Source organism: Maylandia zebra, linkage group LG7 (genome assembly GCF_041146795.1).
Source record: "Maylandia zebra isolate NMK-2024a linkage group LG7, Mzebra_GT3a, whole genome shotgun sequence".
Taxonomy (NCBI): Eukaryota; Metazoa; Chordata; class Actinopteri; order Cichliformes; family Cichlidae; genus Maylandia; species Maylandia zebra.
Genome location: NC_135173.1, coordinates 44,019,683 through 44,044,286, shown reverse-complemented (window position 1 = coordinate 44,044,286; position 24,604 = coordinate 44,019,683). Strand labels below are relative to the sequence as shown.

Sequence of the window (24,604 nt, the reverse complement as noted above, 5' to 3'; positions counted from 1 at the left end):
TGCTCATGGGGGATCATCAGATTGCTGGCCTTGTCTCTAATACTGTAGGGACCACCCTACAGTTGTCTCTAATACTGTAGGGACCACCCTACAGTTGTCTCTAATACTGTAGGGACCACCCTACATTTGTCTCCAATACTGTAGGGACCACCCTACAGTTGTCTCTAATACTGTAGGGACCACCCTACATTTGTCTCCAATACTGTAGGGACCACCCTACAGCATTAGAGACAGGCCAGCAATCTGATGATCCCCCATGAGCAAGCACTTGGCAACTGTGGGGAGGAAAAACTCCCCGTTGGGAAGAAACCTCCAGCAGAACCAGGCTCAGGAAGGAGCAGCCTTCTGCCATGACTGGCTGGGTTTTCAACTGTTGTTTGCATGACTGTATTTGCGTTTGCCTTTGCATTTTATTGTTCTTGGTCAACAAAATTCAAGCTATATTAATTTATTTACTTTCATTTTTAGCACAATACCTTTAATTTTCCTCTATGGAAATGGAAAAGGTGAAGACAAACCTAATGTCAGTGCCAACTTTATTTGGCTCTAACTGGACTATGATGATCTTAATAGGGAAATAACTAATAATTGGGGTATAATGGGGTTAATTAGGCTCTTACCATCTCAGTCATGCAAACAACAGTTGAAAACCCAGCCAGTCACGGCAGAAGGCTGCTCCTTCCTGAGCCTGGTTCTGCTGGAGGTTTCTTCCCAACGGGGAGTTTTTCCTCCCCACAGTTGCCAAGTGCTTGCTCATAGGGGATCATCAGATTGCTGGCCTGTCTCTAATACTGTAGGGACTACCTTACAGTATTAGAGACAGGCAGCTGTTGTTTGCATTCAAAGCCACATAAATAAATTTGAATTCTCAATGAAATGAATGGATTTGATTTGATTCCTTTACCTTCACAGAATCCTTTTACTTCAGTTTTGTCTTCTGCTTCTTGGTAGCAATAATAGTTTTGTCAATTAAGCTTTCTTTCCCCACCTGCAGCATGCACCTATTTTCCACTTTTCTGGATTTGACAGCACTAATTAGAGCATCTGAGTGCTCACCCATCATTTGGTTCAGTCCAAGCCATAGCTAATTGTTTGCTGGTGGTTTAAGTTGGTTGTCAGTCCACGCAGGAGTCTGATTGCTCCGTAAGGTGAGAAACATCATTTCATTTTATTTTAAAATTTCATCAAAATACTAAATTCATTAGTTCACTTTGGCAGCCCCCAGTTTTATCCAAACCACAGAAGCCACAGGTGTGCTTAGTCATTGCATTAAGCCTGTACATAATTCAGGCAGTTTTAGAATATTGGACCTCCTTTTTAATCACAAATTTAAAAACAAATCCTTCAAAATCTGTCTCATCATAATAAATATACATTCAAGTGAACATTAAATTCTCTTACTTTAGGCTTAATTACGCAGAACGTTTGATCAGGAGGACATCAGGTGTTTTAGGAAAGTGATTTGGAGGTATTCATGCCATTTAGGGTCCAGTAGGTGGCAGCATTGACCAAAGATTCTCGTCGCAGTCTCACAATTTTTAATCTCCTTTTAACACATTTTTCACACATATCCTGTTAGTCAGACAGCATCTCTGTATGCATGAATCTGCACGCATGTATCACCTTCATTTAAAAAAAAAAAAGGAGCCAGCTATTTTATTACTGTTGACCTTGTAACATTTATCACTTTAAACATAGCACAAGTCAAAAAGCATACCTGATCGGCAATCATAAGATAAAGCTCGTAAGCACTTACCTGTGGAAGTGCTTCAGTATTATTGCATTTGGCAGTAACTGTGGTTCTAGCTGAAGCATTTACAGTATTTTTGAAGGAGATGAATTCATCGTCTTATCTGACAAAAATCAATGCCTTTTCCTGTTATTTGTGACCATTTTGTAAACAAATATGCTTCTTAGAGTTGACATTATTAAAGATCCTGAATTGGTGTAAAAGTAAAAAAAAAACAAAAAAACGCTTTCCCCTCTTTTTCTCTGGTAAAACCTTTTTGGTGGGCTGCAAATACTTCCTCTGTGTAGGAAAAGGCCCACCAGGTAGTGAGCTGAGCAGAGCCAAGTGTGTAAACTACCAGTGGTGATGTCATGCGCTGCATCTTTGAGCTGCAGTTTAGACTAACTTGCTGAAACCACAGAATTTCCTGTGCCATGAGATATTTTTACTGCAGCAGAACTGATGCATTGGAAATAGCAAAACGACAGACATGCAGAAGAAATGTTAGTGATAATATCTTACAACCTACAATAGTGTGGCTTTCACCTTTTAACATCATTTGGTGGTTTTCAGTTTGATTCGTTTTAAATCACATGGGTAAAAGTGCAAAGGGAGGATGTAAACTTTGGTGATGGGTGACGAATTAAGGCAAATCTCAGCAAAAATGTCTTGGTGAGGTGTTCGGCTACCACATGTTCTCTTCAACATGTTATTGATGTTAATCTTAAGTTCCCTAGAGCTTTAATGCAAGGACTGAAAATCCTTCTTTCCTGTATGTGGTGAGAACAATGCAACACACCGGTCTAAAGCTGACTTGGATTTAGTAGTGACTAAAAGGATATGATTTACATAACTGCCAATGATGCCTCCTGTGGGTTGAGGTAGTGTCATCCTGGAAGAGAAGATGGATATGTTTCATCATTAAATGAAGGTGATCACTCTGAACAACTCTGAAGTCAGTAAACTGTCAGTGTAAGGGGACCAAAACTATGCTAATCAAATGTCCCTGTAAAGAAGCAACTGGTTCCTAATAAAAGGCTTTGTTCTCATGAAATGTCATTAGCAGAGCTAAATTATGACTTTTCCATACAGACTTTGTGGCATACTTTCAGAGGTGATCCATGCCGTAGGCAGACCAAATTCCATCTTCAAGCCTGAAGTTGACTTAAGCAGAGGAGAAATGTTTCAACATGCCCTTTATTTGGAGGAGAAATGTGTTCACAGGGCAAGCGAGCCACTCTTCCTTATAAGATGGCTGTAAAATGTAGAGAGGGAAATCTGACCGTAAATAATCTGACAGCACTATGAAGTATGCATTCCTAAAGACTTAGAAACTTTTAACATCCAGATTTGTCTTCTAAAATTTGGCATCAGCAGGCCTCTTCCTTTGTTCTTTAAAGTGATTTTTTTTAAACATATGGGAATTACTGTATGTGGTTTGTAAGCAGAGGAAGGCTAAAAGATGCACATTATGCCATTTTTGTATCTGTTTGGGAACTGTGGCAATTTTGATGAAGGATTTTAATCATAATTACTCTCAGTGCAAATAAATCTGTTGAAACTTGATCAAAAACGGCTCAGAGAGATCTTCAGATAGATAGATAGGGATGTTTTCTATTTGCACTTTTTCTGTTTTTATCCTTAGCATTTGGTTTTCAAACTTTAACACAGCTGCTCAACTCTTCTGCCACCGGTCTTTGATTTGAACTGGCTTCTGACTGCTTGCCTGTCTCTTCCCAGAGAGTAGTAGTGAGTGGGTGTGTGGCGGGGGCTTGAGTAAATGAGGCCATTTGGCCGGTTTAGCATCATTGTCAAGGCTAGACACAAACTCTCAAACAGCTTGTTCTCAATACACATTCAAAGCTGCCGAGAGGGGTCGTGCCCCCCCCCCCCCCCTCCCCCCAGCCCGCATTTTTTTAAATGGTTGCTGTCCGTTTTCTTTGGGAATGCAGGAGAAAAGTAGGGAATTAATATTTTTATGGGTTTCAGGTCTAGTACACGCATACTGTGTGCCTTGAACATAGCAGAACACCAGTTCTTGCATCAAAGCCAAATCAACCGCCTTTCTGTCTTTGAGGGCTTTAAAGGTGTGTTCAGACGTGATTTCTACCATCTACGTGTAAATGCAGTCAATGGACCAAATAAAGAATGGAACATACTAATTTATTGGATACATTTATGGTTTAATATGATGGAAAAATCTTATTTCTTCCCAAGACTCAAATTTAAATAGCAGTGTTTGGAAAAAAAAAAAGCAACAAATGGTTGCACACAAGCCCTTTAAAAAGAAAAATAAAGAAACTAAATAGCAGGTAACCCCCCCCCCCCCCCCCCCCCCTCCCACCCCCCAAAAAAGGCCACCCCTCTTCTTATGACCAATCGAGTTCAAGGCCCACAGATCAAGGATATAAACTCCTGAGTGTTCTCACTACAGTTTGACCATTTCAAGGCTGGATTTGGTTTAAAAGCTTGAGGGATTCACAGGGTGATTGTGATGGAGATGACAGGAGGACATGATAACCTGCACCATATCGCTGGTAAGTTCAGTTATCACACCATGTACTGCATGAATGTGCATGTTTAAAATGACACACAAAAAATCTTCTAGAAAGACAATAAATTACCTTATTTTTCGAGCCATAAGGCACACAGGGTTACAAGGCGCACTGTTGAACAGTCTGTTTTCATACATAAGACGCATTAAGCGAAACAAAACCATCAGATAAGTCATTCTTCTTGCTTCCTCCAATTCCGTACCATTGATTCATTAATGTTGAATTCTCTGGCAGCTGCTCTATTCCCATGTATATCAATGACTAATACAAAAAAACCTTAATTTTCATCCTCCAGCTTCACTATTTTTTATGCTAACATAGCTATGTCGTTAGCCATCACGTACCACATCATTATATACCAGGTAGCCCAACTTCAGTAACCCTAAAAAAGTCACTGCTGTTTACTTCTCTGTCTTCATTTATGTTGGAAGTGATAGCAGAGCAGTACGTTTTACTTGTTTCAGAAATCTCTCAGTCAGAACATGCTATATCATGTTTAGGTGGAAACTAGCGCGCTAACTTCTAACTTTGTTAAATTTAATAAATTCTGTTTTCATGGATGGACAGAGTTTTGGGCCAATCCATCAAGTGGTGCAGGTTCCTAGCTTACCAAAGTTGTACTAAAACATTTTTGACAGATTTTTGAGCGCCGTCTACCACATAAAATTAGTTTGAGGTCAGTAAGCACAACCAGATTCATACATAAGGCGCACTGTCGATTTTTGGGAAAATTAAAGGATTTTAAGTGCGCCTTATAGTCTGAAAAATGTAATGATTTGTAGGTGAATAATAACTTATGCGAGATGAGCACCCAAACTAACAACAATAAAAAAAAAAAAAAGGGTAAACTCTTACAGAGAGAGTGTACATTCATATTTTATTGGCTTGAGGAGAACTGTTGATCCTGTGGAAGGCCTCTTCAGATGTGGAGGCTGGCTTTTCATGCTGCAGTAAACCATTCCCAGGTTCTATCAATACAGCTGCAGAACTGTTTACATGTATACTTGTATTCTTTTTATTCATTTCCAAGACTCCAGTTTGAATGAGAGCATGTCGTTGTTAGCTCACCCATACCAGCCCAGTGGCATCAGGGTGACCCTGGAGAACGCTGATCTCTGGCAGTCCTTTCACAGCATCGGTACAGAGATGATTATCACAAAACATGGAAGGTAATGAAGCTGATACTTGGAACATGTTCTGCTCACTAAAGAGTGCTTTGTGTTGTGCCTTCAGCAGTTTTTCATGACATCAGTATTTCTCACAACAGCTGGAGAACTGCTAGAATGACTAGTTTGGCTCACTGAAAATCTTTCTGTCTTTCAGTTTCAAGAAGTTCTTTTAAGGTGTTGCTATATTTTTTTTTAGCAGTCTTTTTCACTTTAATTAACTTTAGTTAAATTTTAGTTGACTGCATTGGCGTTTCTGATACTATGTGTTATCTGCTTATTTGAACGTTGGGCGATATGATTATTTGATCCCCCTGCTAATTCACTTCAATAGAAATGAACATTTTAATGGTGAGAGACAGAACCATAAAAGTTATTAACTGATGTGCATGTAATGGAGTGAAATAAGCATTGAGTGAAATAATCTCACGAGCGATTTTGGCCCACTCCACTTTAAAGAAACTCTGTAACTCCTTCAGGGTTTTTTAGCTGCCACTTGGCATTTGATGCTTCAGCTCCCTCCACAGACTGTCTATAGGACTGGGGGCTGGAGAATGGCTAGACCACAACATGGCCTTAGTGTGCCACCTCTTTGTTGCCTTGGCAGTATGTTTTGAGTTACTGACCCATCTTCAGTGTTCTGGCTGAGGCAAGAAATGGTAAATGGCCTGTATTTGTATAGCGCTTTTACTAGTCCCTAAGGACCGCAAAGCGCTTTACACAATCAGTCATCCACCCATTCACACACACATTCACACACTGGTGATGGCAAGCTACGTTGTAACCACAGCCACCCTGGGGCGCACTGACCGAGGCGAGGCTGCCGGACACTGACGCCACCGGGCCCTCTGACCACTACCAGTAGGCAACGGGTGAAGTGTCTTGCCCAAGGACACAACAACCGAGACTGTCCAAGCCGGGGCTCGAACCGGCAACCTTCCGATTACAAGGCGAACTCCCAACTCTTGAGCCACGATCGCCCTGCAGTAGCAGCGTCTGATGTCTTTGAGTTAAATCCTAAAGAATACACATTGTTACGTTTCGGTGTTGTCAGTGTTTTGTTTTTGCGTGACTGTCATGTGTTTCCTGTTTTACTTTGAAGGTCTGTTGTTATCTTAGTGTGTTCAGTTTACATTTTCCCTGTCTCGTCAGTTTAATTTGCCCCAGCTGTGTTTCCCTCCTGTGGTCCATTCCCTAATTGCTCCTTCTATGTATTTAAGCCTTGTGTTTCAGTATGTCATGGTCGCGATCTTCCCCCCGTTGTAAATAGTTTGACGTTTTGTGTTTTGATGTAAATAAATTCGTTTTGAGACACTTTTTGGGATTTTGGTGGAGAGCCTTAGTGTTTTTCTTCGTTTCATTCATGTTACGACCCATCTAGGGCCAGGCCATAACAACATATAAAATGACTTCTGTCAGTCACACTATAGCTCACTTGATTGAGTGACACGTGCAACCCATACATGTAACAGGGGTCTGGTGTTATTGTAAATGCACACCTGTGGCAATTTAGTAGGTATTTACAGGTAGGAATAATGAAAATACATAAATGGATGCTGACTCTTATATTGCTGCTAATACCTGAATATATTAATGTATTTTACTTGTAATGGTATATTGTGGTATTGCTACTTTAAATAAAAGAAGTACTTCCCCTACCATTAATAAAAGCAGATAAGAAAGCTTTAAGTTGCACCCATCTTTAAATCTTTGCCTATTGATTCAGGAAGAGGTTGCTTTTGTTGTTTAATAAAGCAGACTGTCCCTTTGCAGGGAGTTCACTGTGCTATACAGTTAAATTTTCTATCGCTGCTTTTACTTGCAATCAGACAACGCAGATGCATTCACTGGAAGACAGACACGGGCACTTCAGGGAGTAAACTTGACTTGTGTCTTTCATAGTCATGGCCTGTCTAGCCTCTCCATGGTATTCCCTTTCCTTAATCTGACAGCAGCATGTGAATGGCTTCATGTCTCATTGGATTGAAACTTGAAACTGCTAATTTCTAGTGTCAACGCTCTAGAACACAGAGTAGAAAATAACATGTGTAACTTTGAAGACGAATGTTACACATCCAGTGGGTACAGTTAAATAAATAGTCAAAAGGACCTCTGTGTTTTCCTTAAAACACTTCCATGACTCCAAAATAAAATATTATTTCCAGGAACGATGTGAAGCACACAATCTGGTTACTAATCCAGCAGCATTTTCTCATTTTACTGAAAATTAGAAAAGACTGCTTTTCAATGAATTCAGTTTATCTTCATGTAGCTTCCAGAGTGTATTTTCTTTTAGTTTTCAAAGATCTCTCTTTGCTCTACAAGGGCCCGACACCCACATTCGAGGACATTATACTGCCACTGTTCTATCGAAATTTAAAACGAATGTCCTCATATGTGGATCTCATTTTTCTCAGAAACAATAAGTCAGGTAAAATGCCATTAAAAGCGTTCAGGTCTTAGGGGGTTAAAAAACCTTGGTGGTGATAATACAAGGTCCTGAAAAAGGACTACACAAAGTGCATTTTTACATATTGTTTCATGCAGGCCACATAAAAGTGGATGACCTGTTTTGCGCGTCATTTTGTTTTTCAGGTTTCTGGGTAGAAGAAACTTTGAAATGGACCTGCATGCAAAAAAGAAATCCCCAAATTAAGTGTTTAAAAAGTTGTTTATTTTTAATTTGAGCCACATTTTTGCTTCTGACTTGGTGCGTGCCTTTTCAGGAGGATGTTTCCACACTGCAGCGTCAGGGTATCCAGGCTCCAGCCTTTTACCAACTACGTCATCACGATGGACATTGTTCCTGTAGATGGCTTCAAGTACAAGGTATGATCGCATGCAACAAGCGATGATTGTGTGCTGTAGCTAGTTCGCTCCCACCCACCCCCCTTCTTTCTTGGCCTTAAAGTGAGCAGAGTGCTGTTTGTAAAAGGCTGCAGTTTGGAGCCAGACCTCAGTCTGCCCGTTCTGGGTCGTTCACTGCTGCATATCAAAGCAAGCCTATAAGTGCAGTCTCGGCTGGAAGCCCAATCAATTAGCATCACCGATCAGTGAATGAGGAGTAGTTGACCTTCCATAGATTCAGCAGCTCATGCATTGTTCCCTTTAATCATCCCCATCCAACTGGGTCACTCCCTTTTAGCATAGTGTATTGGGTTGTCAAGTACTGTAAGGAGTGCTTTTTTTCTTTTTCTTTCTCTCCCCCATGTGTGAGTTTGTAGGGTTTTCTTGTGGTTCGTGAAGAGTTTGCTTAATTATACACATCCTGAAGTCTCACACTTGAATCTGCCCAACTTCACTATTTCTCTGTAGTGGAAAAAGGAGCATTGGGAGATCGCAGGAGCAGCAGACCCCCACCCCCCGTGTCGTACATACACGCACCCAGACTCTCCTGCGCCAGGAAGGCACTGGATGAAGCAGCCACTATCTTTCCCCAAGCTTAAGCTCACCAACAATACCTTGGATCAGCATGGCCATGTAAGACCCCCCCCCCCCCCCCTTTTTTTTTCCCTATATTGTCGTCTTCACTGTATTTGACCATTTGCTTTCTTGTCCTTACAATCAGATCATCCTGCTCTCCATGCATCGCTACTACCCGAGGTTTCATGTAGTCCAGGCAGATAACCCGTACACTCTCCGCTGGGGCTCTGTGCAGAGCTTCTCATTCCCAGAGACAGCGTTCACTGCAGTCACTGCTTACCAAAACCCAAAGGTTCAAATCTGCCAGAAACAGTCAATAACATTCAAATTTTTGTGCAGAACATCCTTTTTATTTAACAGAATTCTGCAATGCCAATTCAACTGTCTTTTCTTGTTTCTTCAAAGATTACCAAACTGAAAATTGATCACAACCCCTTCGCTAAAGGCTTCAGGGAAGGAGGCACTCATTCTCACAGTAAGAGGTAAGAATGCCTCTCAGGAGACTTAAATTTTGTTATACTTTTCAATTTGTTTTTCTTAATTTAGGTCATTGTAAACATGAAATTAACATTAATTGGAAAGAACATGTAAATTATTATATACGATATATTTTAGGTTGTCAAATAAAAGCCCCCGTGCTAAGAGACCCACACTGGACAGGGATGACTTGAGCAACAGCTCTCCAAGTAAGCTTCTGTAATGTTTATCTTCAAGTTTTTACTAAATGAATACTAAAAGAAAATGTAAGAAAATAATTTATGGTGATGTAAGTTGTGCCAAAGCAGTGTGAAAATGTGGCGACACTCCCGAGATTTAAATGTTGCATTTCCCTCTTAGGCCTGCAGAGGATGCTCTCCACCTCTCAGTTCACACAGACTGAGGAGAGTCGGGCCTCCACACAGCAGTCACTGAAGGGAGGTCACCTTTCAGGCTCAGCTCTGGAGCCGTCTGAGAATATACACGTTGAGCCCCTGCTGCTGCGGGAGTACAACTGCAGCAGTGATGAACAGATGGTGCCTGCTTCCGTGCCATACCAACCATACAGGTCTGATTTTAAAAATAACCAGTATTGTTTAAATGCTTGGTACACTTCTACCCACTCAAAGACTACCTGAGATCAAGATGAATAGCACCAGGCATCAGTCACATTACATTTAACCTCCGTGTGACTCTTCCATGCAGGTCTGAGTATGGTATGCTCCCATACCCTTCCAGAGATCCAGACGGTGCGCAGATCATCCTCCACCCCCCTCCTAATTCACGTTCTGCAGTTGAACCTTGCATCCAACAACATGGCTACTTCCACCAGTATAACACCACAGCAGACTGGAGCCAGAGCCCTGTCCTGTCATACACAACTTGGTAAAGATTGATCTTTTTTTAAGGTAGTGAAATTGTTGGATGATGACGATACGAAAGAACTAAAGGATTGTGATAGACATGGAGGAATAACTGACCTTCCACTTGTTTTATTTCCATTAGCTTGGATTATATACAGCAGCAACTTAAAATAGTCTGTTTTAATGGACGAAAAAAAAAATCTGTTTAGCTTGAGGTTTTAGCTTTTGTGTTATTTTGTATTTTATATATATATATTTTTTGGTCAGTCTAACTTGAGATTTGTCTATGCTCAAGTTTAGTTTTTTTTTTAAAGTTAACATGTGTATTGTGTTTTTGTTTTGTTTTTTCTCTCTCAGCTGAGAAATAAATGTGAGAATGAATGTAAAAGTGAAACGATCCATTCTGTTCTATAACACACCTACAGACCGCTCTACCTCACACTTCAATGAGTCCAATTAACACCATGTGCAACAACATGTCAAACACCGTTCAAGAAGAACGGAGCTATGATAGACTGCCCTGGCGTAGTGTCTGACTCGATAAAGAAATGACAGACTACTAGTGTGGAAATGCGATCATAGCCTGGCATGCTTCCCTAGCAGAAGGCAGGAGCGTCTGTCCTGTAAATGTTTTACGAATGACAGGGCAAAGCCATATCTGGGACATTCATAAAGCTTTAGGGAGCAGACACTGCAGCAAGTAGTTTTCTAGAACATGCGCGCAGACTTGCATCTTTTTGTGTTGTAGATTTGAACTCCTTTTTTTCCCTTCTTCCTTTAAACAAACGCACAGACACAAATGATACCAAAACTGGAGCAGTGTGTACTTGAAGGGCTAGCTGTGACTTACTTTTAGTTGGAAGTTAATTTAATTTAACCCAGGCAAACTCCTTATTGTGTTTTTGACTTATGGAACATTTTTTGCCAAACATAACTTGTAGTCCTTTTAATTTTAAGTTGGGCAACTCTAGCTTCTGAGAAACTAACCTGGAATTTTAACATGCACTTTTTAAAGCGGTGGAAATACACTTGTGTAAGTGACTGATTTCTGACACCATTAATTCATGTTTAACGGGTCATCTTTCTGAATTCTATCATCTTTTTTTGATTTGGTACCATTTATGCTGCCACCAAAAATGTACATAACACCCATATCTGATAAGTTATTGCAAAGCAGACTCTGCTCCTGTAGTTGCGAACATCTCAGATTGCACTGAAGAAAAATTACCTTTGGATCACTTGCAAGGAAGTGACAAGATCCGAGTGACTTTCTCGGTCACCGGTTTCAGGTCATACTTCATAATCATCAGTGGTCATCATTCTAATCACATGTGAGGATCAGATTGGGGTTTAAAACGCCACAAGGTTAAAGGGAAAAATGCTTGTGCCCTTTGGGTTTTTTGTTTATGGTGTTTGGAAAGAGTTGACGTGCCATAAAGTCAGTTACTGCTTCTGCTGAGTGTCCAGAGGGCAAACAAACCACATTCATTACTATACCTTATGAAGATTAATGTTGTGTATTTGGTCGGCTATTTTAGATGAATTCAAATTAGAATTAAAAAAGGAAAAATTACTGTACGTTCACTTCTGCGGGCCAAGTGCTCTACAGCACAATAACTGCCATCACAGCTAGCTTGAGGGCGGTGGCCATAATGGACTGTAGGAAGGCCTTTATCGACCCTGCTGCACATCTATTTAAACCCTCACTAACGCACACTGTGCCCCGAAGAGAGGTCAGCATCAGTCAGGTTTGATTCATTATGGTCGTTCTCGCTGCGGCCTGTGCCTTACACAGTGCAGAGGAATACATTGATTGGCTTTAATGGCAACTTAACCCACACATGAGGTACAAGGGATCCAGACAAAAAGGACAAAGAGAATCAATGTGGAAATTCAAACTGCCTTATATGGATACATATTTGCCGGTACACTTTCATTAATATCCACGAAGTGTCAAAGAAATGCTGCTTTTGATGGTTTGTGTCATAGCAAGTCTAGATCACTTGACAATACTAGGTACAACACAAAATTAAAATTCGCAAATATTTATCCACTCAAGCCTCCCCATTTAAAATTTGGTCAGGAGTACGCCTCAGATTTTCTCTACCAATAACAGCTTTTAGTAAAAACTAGTGCCAGGTTTATGGGTTTGCGCAATGCTGCTTGCATCCATATTCCCCCTCGAGTCATTTGACGCAATGGTCAAAATGCAAAAAAAAAAAAAAATCAAGGCTACAAAGCATCACTCTGCAAACAGGACAGTTCAACCTCTAGTGTTTTATGGACAACATGTAAGTTTCACCAACTTGAAGACCGCTGCTGTCTGTGTACAAGGGTAGCACTCAATACTTGTACATACATTCGTTGGTGTGCCTTGGACATCAGCATTCGTTTCAGGGTGTGGACTTTCCATGCAAGATGAGAGCTGGTTATTGTATCTGTGTATAGGTCACTGCAACAATATCCACTTTTCTGAATATGTGTCACGATGGATTAAATATTAGCGTGCCAAAATGTCTGGGTTTTGTTCATAATTCACCAGATAAAAAAAATAAAAAAATAAACCTGATACTATGTTAAGAGCAGTAATGGTTTGCATAAACAAAACTAACACGAGCAACCGTCTGTAGGCTCAAGCTAAGTTATTAGCATCATTAAATTCCCATTAACCTGTCCTAGTCAGTGGCAGGAATCATTTTAGTGCATTTAGCCAAGCGCATCAGCAGCAGTACTGTCCCCCAGCAGCAGAAAGGATCATCAGAGACAGCAGGGCACTCATTTCTCACAACACTGTTTGCAGAGACCTTGTTACAGAAGCCATAATAGCACATACAAAGTAGAAATATTGGTGGACCTGCTGATTTATACCGCTCAGTACCTGGTTTGCAAAGTGCGGAACAAACAGAGCATGACCACCAGAAACATTGCCCTTGAAAACTTTTCCATTCCCCCATCTGCGGGTCAGCTGACTGTCTTTTATTAGCACTTCATTAAAATTCATTAATTGCTTCCTTTCTCCTGGGCACGGGGAGAATCGAAACTGGAACTGTCAAAAAGAAGAAGAAAAAAAGCAACTGTCCTGCGCTCTACATACACAACTGTTAATGTCGAGCCGCAGCCAACACGCGTCACACCCAACCATCTGTTAACACGATGACAGAACCAGAGGGCAAACTTAAAGAAGTAAACATTTTTATTTACTTGTTATGTACATAAAGGGTCTTTACCAGCACAGGTGTTAACCATGGGAAATATTAACACATGTAAATGGAATAAGAAAATAAAAGGCACAATCTTTCAATTTTTTTAAGTAAAAGACAAGCTTTCCTAAAATATGTGAAGAGAGCACAGTAATACTGTTAATGCCATTACAAAATAACTCAGAAGCATGAGGAAAAAGCAAAGTTCATCTCAAAGGGAAATTATCAGAGTGTATTGCTTAATTAGTAAGATTTCATTAAGCTTGACAAGGAAAACCCCAACACGGTGCGTCTGTACACAGCAGGTGGGATTAAACGAGAAACTTTTATTTAATGAGGAATTTAATGACATCAAGCAGCATTTGGCGAGGGGGGAAAAAAAACAAAAAAAAATATGATCTCCCTGGCTAAGAGGTCATGCACAGAGGCAACCAGCAGGCATTTATTCGTTTTCCCTTTTTAAAATGTCACCCATGGTTACTTTTAATAACATCACTCATTAACAAAAATACTTGATTTCATAGCTTACTACGAACTCACCGAAAAGGAAAACAGGGATACAACTAAAAGATTTCTAAGTCGTTTGCTGAGCAATGATTTTCTCCTTTTCCTTTTGTTAACAGAAAGCGCTAAAAGAAGTGACAGAGAGGGGGGTAGGATGGGCAGGGGTGGGATTGATCAGTTTTTACAGCACAGACCTGGGGTTCTGCACCGTTTGCACATCTGTTTAATCCTCGGCTCGACAGAATCGGCTGTGGCACGGTGTGATGAGATTCTTTCTACTACTCAGCATGAAGGAGAAGAATAATTGGTGTGCAGACCGAAAATACTCAAGGAATAAAGCTAGTTGAAAAAAGTTAATAAAAATCCTACATTGAGAGGAGTATCATCACAATAAAAACTAAAGGGCCAGAGATGGGATTGCATGCGCTAGAAGTAAGACTTGTCTTACTTTGAAAAGGCATTGATGGGATCTCATTGGCTTGCTCAGACATTCCTCCTTCCCCGACCTACGCCACTGAGTTCTTCATCTCAGTGGAAAGGCTTCAAGTCCTCATGCCCACACTGTGTGGACACTATGTTTTTAGTATGTTTAGCCTTGTAGTCAGATGCTTGTGGAAAGTGCTCGCCAGGGCTGTTGCTATTTGGCTTTAGAAACCCTGCTCAAAGCTTGGCACTCCTAATGCATATAATCTAAAATGTGTCTTAGTCTTCAATGATCTCCAAGCAAGTAAAGAGGCACCAACGTGGAGATGCAAGGTTACCCCACTATCCATGTCAACAAATCCAAACAAAAAAATAAAATTAATCATTGGACAATGATTTAGAAAATAGCAACAATTATGATGAAGTCACATGGCCGTGTCATGTCTTAGTAACATAAGATAAATAAGCTATCAGCCAGTCAGGATGTAGAATGGATGGGATAATGAGATCTACCGTGCCATGTTCCAACTCAAATCCTCCACACACCCCATCTCTTTCTACTTCCTCCTAATCTGTAACACACACACACACACACACACACACAAAAATCTGTCTACCTGAATAACTCATGGCCAATGTGTACAAGTGTGTGCTTGTGCAATGGTTAAGGTACAACAGTGACTTGATTGTTTGGAGAAATAACATGACTGGCTGGTTAGCTCCTCATTGCCTCAGTGCTCTCCCTAGTCCATAGGGATAATTCTTTCTTTCCCTATTTCATACAAATATTCTCACATCAACAAAACAAGCATACATCAACACTTCCGAAAGTCCCAAAGACGTCAAACATAACAAATATTAAGAGAAAACTTTTTTTTCCTTTTTTTTTTTTTTTTTAAAAGACGTGATGTTATATGCTAACTATCCATTGTGGACACACACATACACAAAAACATACATACCCACACACACAGTCTGATGCCCAGTGATCTGGAAATGAAAAGAACACTAATGCAAAAATGCCACCCAGCCTGGAACAAAGATAAGGGAAAAGGGACCTGGGAAAGTGGGGTCAGGTTTTAGTTTGGATCTAATGTCCAAAGCTGTAAACAGTCAGAAAGCCTTGCAATGGCTGGCAACAACAACAGGAAAGGGGGAGGGGGGTTGCTATCATGGTACAGCCCCAAGCAGGCAAGCACATAACTGTGACACTGGCAGGAAAAGATGGAGACAGCCAGCAGATTCGGGTACTCGGCGATACGGGAGAGAGGCTTCAGCTGAACGCCTAGGTCAGTCACTCTCCTCTGGATTCTGGGGGTCTATGATTTTGACATGGGTGAACGGGAAGAGACCCCTCCGTCCGTTCACCTCTCCCTCCCACTGACCGCTGATGTTCATCCGCGTAACCTTGACAATGTCACCAACCTGAGAAAAGAAAGCAGAGTTACAGGAGAACTGGTGTCAAAGTCTAACCTAATTACACACAAGACATTCTGCACGATGCAGTATTGGGGAGTTGTTTTGTGCCATTTAAACATTTTAGTCAGAAACTTGTAAAACAAAACTACAATCCGTGTCTTACAGTAGTCAGTCATAGGCCCAATTAAAAAAAACGAAATCCTTATGACAAGTGGCTTATGTTTGTTTTAAAGCCTGTTCCAAACTACAACAATAAACCCTTTGAGGTTTAGGGCTGCCACAAACGATTATTTTGATAGTCGACTAGTCACCGATTATTTATGCGATTAGTCGACTAATCAGATCATCATCCACTGGACGTAAAACTACAGCTTATTGCACCAGCAGCATCTACTCTTATATAACTATCATTAGCTTACAGCTTTAAGCTTTTAAGGTGCTAACTAAAAATAAAGACAAGATGATAGTTTATTCAATTTTAATGAAATTAGCAGATTGTCTCGGTGGAGTTTAATAAACTCCTTGCTATCTAAAATATAACAGGAAACCGGAGTAAATTCTCCAGCATCTCACACTTCTGATGATCAGCTGTCTGCTTGACGTTTATTCAGCTGTGTAAAAACTATAACTTTAATCTCAGACAAACCGATTTACTCAGGAACAACTAAAATACTGAAAAAAAAAAAGCCAAACAACAACATTTTTAATTTATCTAAGTGACTCATATATATTTAACCTGAGTAGCGAAAGACGGCGGTGGGTTTGAAAACAATTTGCTGGGAGTCCGGTGTTCTCACAGCGCTAGTGACCTAGCCCCCGGCTAGCTATCGAGCTAGTGGGTAACAGATGTCTCCGAAAACGTCGGAGCGCTTTTGAAAATATGTGGTGTCCTGATAAACTGAGCAGATATTTGAGGTTTACACAGCTACATTCTCGCCTGAAAATATGTTAAACGTTTATTTTGTGACCCAGAAAGAATAATAAGAGTAATATTAAAACTAACTAGCTACCGCCATTGTTGGAAACTAAGCTGGGCCGCGCTATGAATTCTGGGACAAAGCTGCTGCTGCTTCTTCTTCTTCTTCTTCTTCGGGGTTTAACGGCAGCTGGCATCCTTGTACATGCAGTGCTGCCATCTTCTGTTTCAGTCCGTTATTACACTCTTAAATCCTGCTACTTATTCCTGCGTCTTTTGGGATCTTACAAAGCTTCAAACGACGCGTCGACTATTAAATCAGTCGTCGACGATTTTGATAGTCGACGTAATCGTGACTAGTCGACAAATCGTGGCAGCCCTATTGAGGTTACAGAACATCCAGTCTGATTTATTAATACACGCTTTCTAAAATAAAACCCAGACTGTCAGATCTCCACTGTCACATTACACCGCAGGTTAAAAGATGACAGAAGAGCGCCGAGCTGTCGCTCAGATGGTTTGTGACACTGCGTGTGACCCCAATCTGTTAAAGCCATATGTTCTTTATCAGGATTAGGAGGGGGGAAAAGTCCATCATCAAAACCATGACTGAAAATACGATGTGAGGGCACACCAGTGTGGCATCGATTTGAATGAAGCTTCAAATCCTGTCCTGGACTTTGGAACTACAACGATGTCACTCTCAAATGACAAGTATATGATGTATACAGTCATAAAAAGTATTAGTAAATGTTGCCTTATGTCAAGTAGATAGAACATATTGAAAGTATAACTTGTCCAGTCACAGCTTCTATATATGGAAACACCGCTTTAGCTATAATGAACACTGGTGAAGTGTAGATACTTAAAATTCTGGGTGCTCTTCTTTGTCTTGAACTTCTACAGCATCATCTCCATTTAGGCCGAGCTTTTTGCAGCATGCTACACAGTATATTTAAAAACCATAGATGGTGTACAAATCTGGAATTCCAAGAGCTTCCAGATTTAAAAATAAATAAATAAAAAAATAAAGACAGACCCAACCGAGAGGAAACTCTCTTGTGGGAATCACCTTTTATGACTTGAAGTTATGGAGTTGTGTAATTGTAAAAGTACAGCAGAAAAAGTCAATAAAGCTTTTTAAGCTGCGTCAGTTCATTCAAAAGTTATGACGCACATTAATAGCCAGAGTCTGTGATCGTATACTGTGTATCAATCAGAGGCTGAAAGGGGGCACACACCGACAGCTGTGAACAGCAAAGCTTTGTTGACAGGCGAATGGTGACTTGGGGTTTAGTCAAATTGCAAACCAAAATTGTCGGGAATTGCAAAATAGAAAAAGCAAGGCTGCAGATTACGCAAATGAACAAGGAAAAGCATAACCAGGAGGAGGTTTTCGATTAAGGAATGCTGCCCCCCCCCAGTATTCACATTTTGAGAGACATAAGTAGCGAAGGTATCCCAGAGAACTAACCAGCAGTAATTAAAGCTGTATCCATATATACATTCAGAGAACCTTATGGATGTCTACATTTGTAAGTCTTCACAGGACCGTAAACACACAGAACCTAGATTGAATATGCAGATTCCTTAAATGAAGCTCAGTTAAGAGAATTCAAATCAGGACTCTGCAGAGTGAACCTATTGAACCATTCAAGTGCTGCCCATCTTTAAGCAGGTACAAGGGCTATCACTATCCACACTAGAGAGAAGACTGTGCCAAGAAACAAATCTGCATTTGTTGCATGGACAATGTAACGAATGCAGCAACACTGAATCTGGAACAGTTTCATTACTTTACTCTGAGGAAGACTGGCGCTGGTGGCAAAGTGGTGATACATGTATCTGACCATGAGCTTTCTGTTCCTAAAGCTGGAAGCACTGACGTCAAAGACTTTATCTATGATGCAGATTTCAACAACTACCATTATTATTATTTTTTCTCTGTGGAAATCAATCCAACCATTGCAATTTAGCACTGTGCAACATCAGGTATTAACAGTACTTCCACGGCAAAGTTGGGGAATGAAACCTCCTGTGGCTTTATGGTTACTTATGTCCAGTTGAAATAAACTAATACTTGGAGTTAGGTGGAGCTCGCCAATGCAAATAGATGTGGCAATTTCTAAAACCTGCGATGACAACATAAAATGGCATAACCTAGGATGAACCGTGGGAACGCATTACCCATATCACCCTGAACACAGGTCAGTGATTACAAGTTGGGAAAAAGAATCAAAGCAGTGTCACAGAAAAATTTGGTTTTGTGACATTTACAACTAAAATATAAATAAATGAAATGGAAACAAAAGAAGCAACAATGAAAATGGATGCCAATCGGATTTAAATCAATCCCTGATTAATAATAATCATTTTAAAAAAATGTTAGGTCAAGTTTATTTTTATTCTCACATGTTAACATTTTTAATGCCTTCAGGGGCCAAGGTTTCCTTTTTGCCAGACTCTGGTGGTTTATTAAAAAATAAATAAATAAAAATAAAACGAGTTAATTCCGATTCCGGACAAAACATCTAAAGCTGTTCACCTGAAGGTCCATCAGACCAGCTTGGGGAATCTCTTAGAAACAGAGAAAATGTACTCTTCACTTAACTAATAACACGAGCCAGCAAGCATTATACGAGCATCTATGCCGGCACCAACAAATGCACTGTTGCATCAATAATCATCTCAGATGTACTTTTGGGAATCATGCATGTACCGAGAAGAGCCACATTTAACTTTAATATTTCATCTCTTGCTAACCATGGCTCCATCTGCTGCTTCACTGCTACACCATATGATCACAGAAAACGTAAGCGGCAAACACAGTCCCGCCTCAAGTTTCAGTTCTCACATGCTCACTCTTGACTGCTCATTCGGGTGCAACCCGTCTTTCTTTACAGCCGTCCCTTGGCCTCGTCTCTTCCTCTCTTCTATCTATTACAGTAAGTTACATGAACATTTATTAAATGGAAGCTGGAATCTCATTTCGGTGCTAATAAAAGATGGGCGACAACAGGCCCAGAAGGGTGCAGAGACACTAGCCAGCTGATGCATCTTGTTTATGCACTCAACCAGCATCGCAGTTTGAGTCTAAATGAGGTTAGGGACATTTTTTGAGGTGACTGCTATTAGCTGTCGATTACTTAACAACACATCAACGAAACACCCCCCCCCCCCCCCCCCCCCCCACACACACACACACACACAAAACTGCTTAACCTTTAGCAGGATTCAGATATGCTCAATTTACACTCATTTATGTGCAAGAAAGAGTCACAGGGAGGAAGTACTTCTCTGTATCCATATCTACTGCCCTATTTTACACCTATAACTGCTGTCAAACTGATGGGAGTGAATGGAAGTAGCACTATTTTAAGATAGCTTGCATTCTCATCCTTCCCCTGGGGTGAAAAATAAAAAGATAAAAAAAACCAACAAAAAAAAAAAAACTACACTACAGCTCAATCTGCTATTGGAGCTGAGTGTTTTGGAGGCCCACTATATTTCTGAGGCACATATTGAGCATTGCATTGCATGTTTCGACATGCCACCACAGTCAGAGCAGATTTGTATTAGCCACAGCGTACCACTGAGGAAGGCAAGACTGCTGAGAAATGCTTTCGTCAAAGCCGCTTCCAGGTTAGCATTTAGATGGACAGCACTGAGTGTAAGCTTCAGTCACAGAGACAAGTGATCAAAAGCCACAATGCTGTGGTGAGTTTCACTAGATTCCCCACCCACCCTCCCATTTACATCTGCAAACTTTTGTTTTGCATTTATTATTCATCATTCCAAGAATCATATTAAGCTCTCTCAAACCACCCATCTCATATCTGTATGACTTTTGGTCCAATCCAAAGCCAGAAACTTGTTTTGTTTTTTTTAACTATCCAAGGCTACAAAATAGATGTGGTTCATGTATTCTGACTGAACAGCAGCACCCCATAACCAAAGCATCTTTGTGCAGCCAGTGTCCAGAGCTAGTTGTGAACTTGCAGATAGTCTCCTGGTGTAATAATAACTTTTTATATTCAAACAAACAGGAAGGGCCTGATAAGAGCAAGCAGCAAGATGCTAAAACCACAGTTTGGTTATTATTCTTTTAGTGTGAGCACACATCAACAGGCTAGAATGTCAAAAGGACTGAGAAAGGGCGAAGCTTATCTGTAGACACTTTCTCACATTGAACCAGCAAAACTACTGCGGTAACTGAAGGCGGCACTGGTGTTTCCCCAGGTCCCTCTACTACTTAATTTTGCAATTTTAGTATAAAAAGAAGTGATCGTTTTACACAGAAGCCTCTCCAAGCTTTGGTCACACAACCTAATTTTTATAAGAGTTAACTCTTGAGATTGGCGATTGTTGTCTATGTTTAAGTAACCTGACAGCTCCTAGAGAGATGTCAGGTTGTGAAAATGTAAAAACAAAGTCTTCTATAAAACCTCTTAGCTTCTGTGACTTCTACACAAGTTTTTTCAGTGTTTTAACTTGACTGAGGTGATAAACTCTAATTTATGTAGAAAAGTCTAAGCTGCACACAGACATTTTTGATTTATTTGGGCACAAATGGAAAAATAATTAAGAAATGACTGAAGATGGGATACTGCTGCTTTAGGCAAAGAAGCTTATAGCGTGTTGTACTCCAGGCCCTTACCTGGCATATTAATTTACTGCATGATGTTGCGTTACAGATCAAAGGTCCAGCTAAACAGATTTTAGAAAAGCTAATGATTTAATTACAATATCCATCCTTTATAAAAATGAGCAGTGCATTAAAACATGATGAAATCACATTGATCGCCTAGAAAAAACACAAAAAACAAAAACAAAGAAATAAAACAGGTAAGATCAAATAAATACAATACCTCTAGAGCAAGAGCAGTCTTGTCGTAGGCACAGGGCACTCGTTTCTGGATGGCTTTCGCCATGACAGGGCCATTCTGCATGGACGGTAGCGGAGCGATAACTGCTCCAGGTGCGTTGGGCATTGGAGAAGGCGTCTGGGGTTGGGCATAGGCATGAGCAAGAGCATTGGAGGGCTCAGGGATCCCATAGCTGTTGGAGTTTCGCGATCCATGAGAAGGTTGGACAGGGTGGGGTGAAGGTCGTACCACTTTCTCTACGTAGGGCACAGGGATCATCCCAACACGTCCATCTTTATTCTTGGCGCTCCACCACTGCTCCTCCGGTCTTTCCAGGATGATAAGGATCTCCCCCTTCTTGAAGGGAAGGTCCTCAGCATCGCTCCCGGTGAAGTCGTACAGAGTCCGCACATACTCCAGATTCTCCTCTGCTCCAACCATGGGCTGGACAGGAGGACTCGGCGTACTTGAATACCTTAGCAAAAACGAAAAATAATGAGGAAATTAAGTAAATGTTAATTTGTTATCCTTAAAAGTTATCACTGTGAAGCCTAGAATACAACAAAACTGCATTATTTGTTGAATAAAATCCTTTACAAACACGATTACCCAACTCCTCAATTACCAAAATGTGGTATCATGTTTGGTTGTAAAACCACACAAATCCTCAGTGAGGTTTATTTTTCCAGTGGTACCAAAACTTAAAAGAAAAAAAACCCCCAAACAAACAAGCAAGCAAACTAGATGTGTGGTAATAGTGCTGATTTTATGACATAACCAAGTGAAACTGGGTTAGTTCTGATAAAAATATTTAAAAAAAAAAAAGTATGGTAAAGTGCTGGAGGAGGCGTGGTGGGTGACATCCCTACCTGGGGGCTGGCTCTATCAGCGTGGTCGTGTCCAAGTAATGGATTTTGTAGAACTCCAGGAGAGCTGCGAGGTGGTCGAACTCTTGATCCCCTATTTTGAACCTCTTGCTGGGCAAAGAGTTGATGATATAGTGAGACACTTTGGAGTTTTCCGACACCGACAGTACGTAGTCGCCGGGGCAGGTCGACGAGTCTCGAACAAGAAACATGCCATGTCTCTGTCCTTGTAACCTATTCTGTGCCTCCTGTCGTGACACGGGTCCAAAATACCAGGCGGACCGATCAGAGGAATCAAATCGAGCAGTTGACATTTCTGTTCAAAAATAAGTTAATGTGGCTTACAAATTAATATTAATAATAATAGAAAGGAAAATACTACAGGATTGGCTAGGCAATAAGTTAAAAGCTGTATGCGTGGTTCCAATTGGCCAATCACAGCAAACTGTAGGATTTGGAAGACTCAGGGCAGGGCACTCGTCGCTCTGGAAGGAGTTTCCGAGTGATTTCTTCACAAAACGCCTCAGGCACCGAAAAAATCTGTTTAAGAAAAACAAAAACAACTTGGCGTTTTTGTTTTCTTTTTTTTCTCCTTTCAGATGCAGGCTGCCAGTGACTTGATCCAACTCTGGAGCATACTGTTGTCCCTGTGTTCAGCAGTCCAGGCTGCGGCCGAGCAGTTGTTAAAAGGGGGCCAAATAACAGAAGAAAAACGAGCAAACTTACGACAGGCTACCATTGACGGAGGGCCAGAGCAACAAACGATCAATGAAGCTTCCCCTTTTCGTTCCGCCTTCCGAGAAAACACCAAATCTTCTCTTCTAATAAATGTATCTCCTCCAGTCAGTGTCAGTTCTAAGAGCGGAAAATGTGGCCTCACTTTCCCCCCTTCTTCTTCCTTTTTCTTACATCTGATAATCCCTCATCTGTGCACAAAGGTCCACGGCAGGTCACGAAACTATCAGCCGAAATCCCGCGGAGCTCACGGCGATACACACTTCATGGAAACGCGTTTTCGAATCCCCTTTCTCGAGTCGGAGCAGACTTTTGAGGCAACACAGCAGAAAAATGGCGGCTCGCAACACGTCTTCACACAAAAAAATGATTTCAGGGCAGCGACTCGTCTCTTGCGCGTGCATCTCAGGAGCCACGACCGTTTACGGAAGCTGTCGCGTGCATCCCCGACCGCTCACAAGGGATCTCGGCTTAACGATTGCTTTATTTTATACTTTCCCTTATTTCCGCTCGTCCCCACTAGCACAGGCTACCAGAAGTACTGAGGTCGAAAAATGGCGACCGGAGGGCAGGTCCCGCTTTCTATCAGCGCGTCACTGACGGCAGGAGCGAGAGAGAGGGGAGGGGGAGTGAAGGAAGGAGGTGGGCGGTTGGCGAAGCCACGGACAGCCCCTAGCTCCGCGAGAGTAGGTGTCAGTCATTTCTCAGTGAAGCATTCTGCTGATAGATTCTTCTGCTGTTCCATCGTCTCGGGAATATAGTGCAAATAGCAATGTGGAGCAGGTCGAGATACAAGTGTGTTTTTTACTCAGTGTTCCTGCTTTGACGTAGTCATTTAATTGGATGTTTGCTTTTCAAAACTTCAAAGAGAATCAGCGTGTGACTCAAAAATATAATAACACAGTTTAGTATGGCTAAACCTCAAATAAATGCTAAACCAATCCAGCAGAGGCTAAGCAGTCAGGTCTTAAGTAGGCAACACTGATGTTAAAGGCTGCTGTAACATACTAAATGTGTATGAGAGCGAGGTGTTATTTCAGTTTAAATGCCCACACTGTCATTAGTTGATTCTTAATTGGAAATATGTGTAGGCAGTGTTTCACAGTCATAGCTGGTTCTGTTAAATCTAGGCTAATTTAACTACTACTTTTACCGTACAACACTGGAGCATATTTTTTGCAATCTATTGCAGCTTTGAAGTATTGTGGAGTAGAAAGTGCCAATATATGTGCTTTTGACAGGTAGTTATGTAGGTGTGTGAAGAGAAGCATCATGATTGAGCTTTTTTTCTACAAATAGAAACATTACTCTATCAAATGATTCACAGATAGAATAAGCTATAATTCTGAATAAAAAAAAGTTAGATGTCTGCCGAACAACGTGTTCTTATGTTAGTACTGTGTTTAATGATTGTCTCGGATCTTTTTGTGTTCTGTGCCTTTAAGTCAGTGGTCAGCTCGTGT

At 41.0% G+C, this 24,604-nt stretch overlaps 2 protein-coding genes across 6 annotated transcripts; one reads left to right on the top strand and one right to left on the bottom strand.

Annotated features, from left to right (window-relative positions):
• Positions 1-1,012: 1,012 nt before the first annotated feature.
• LOC101471115 (T-box-containing protein TBX6L) lies at positions 1,013-10,623 on the top strand. 5 transcript variants are annotated; one of them, XM_004538226.2, is made up of 9 exons: positions 1,013-1,148; positions 5,315-5,453; positions 8,177-8,279; positions 8,766-8,930; positions 9,019-9,165; positions 9,279-9,355; positions 9,489-9,559; positions 9,711-9,918; positions 10,056-10,623. In XM_004538226.2, exons 2-9 carry the CDS (start codon positions 5,335-5,337, stop codon positions 10,237-10,239), a joined length of 1,074 nt encoding a protein of 357 aa, XP_004538283.1. In that variant the 5' UTR covers positions 1,013-1,148; positions 5,315-5,334; the 3' UTR covers positions 10,240-10,623. The 5 variants fall into 5 exon arrangements, with proteins under 5 accessions (XP_004538283.1, XP_004538284.1, XP_004538285.1 ...); XM_004538227.4 differs by having other exon boundaries at positions 1,039-1,148; positions 5,348-5,453; XM_004538224.2 differs by lacking the exon at positions 1,013-1,148 and adding an exon at positions 4,109-4,266.
• A 2,765-nt stretch (positions 10,624-13,388) lies between these two features.
• On the bottom strand, positions 13,389-23,747 carry crkl (v-crk avian sarcoma virus CT10 oncogene homolog-like). The gene is made up of 3 exons (XM_004538229.4): positions 22,410-23,747; positions 21,544-22,015; positions 13,389-15,765 (listed from the first exon to the last, which is right to left on the bottom strand). The coding sequence occupies exons 1-3, from the start codon at positions 22,718-22,720 to the stop codon at positions 15,631-15,633; spliced, it is 918 nt and encodes a 305-aa protein (XP_004538286.1). The 5' UTR covers positions 22,721-23,747; the 3' UTR covers positions 13,389-15,630.
• Positions 23,748-24,604: the final 857 nt, after the last annotated feature.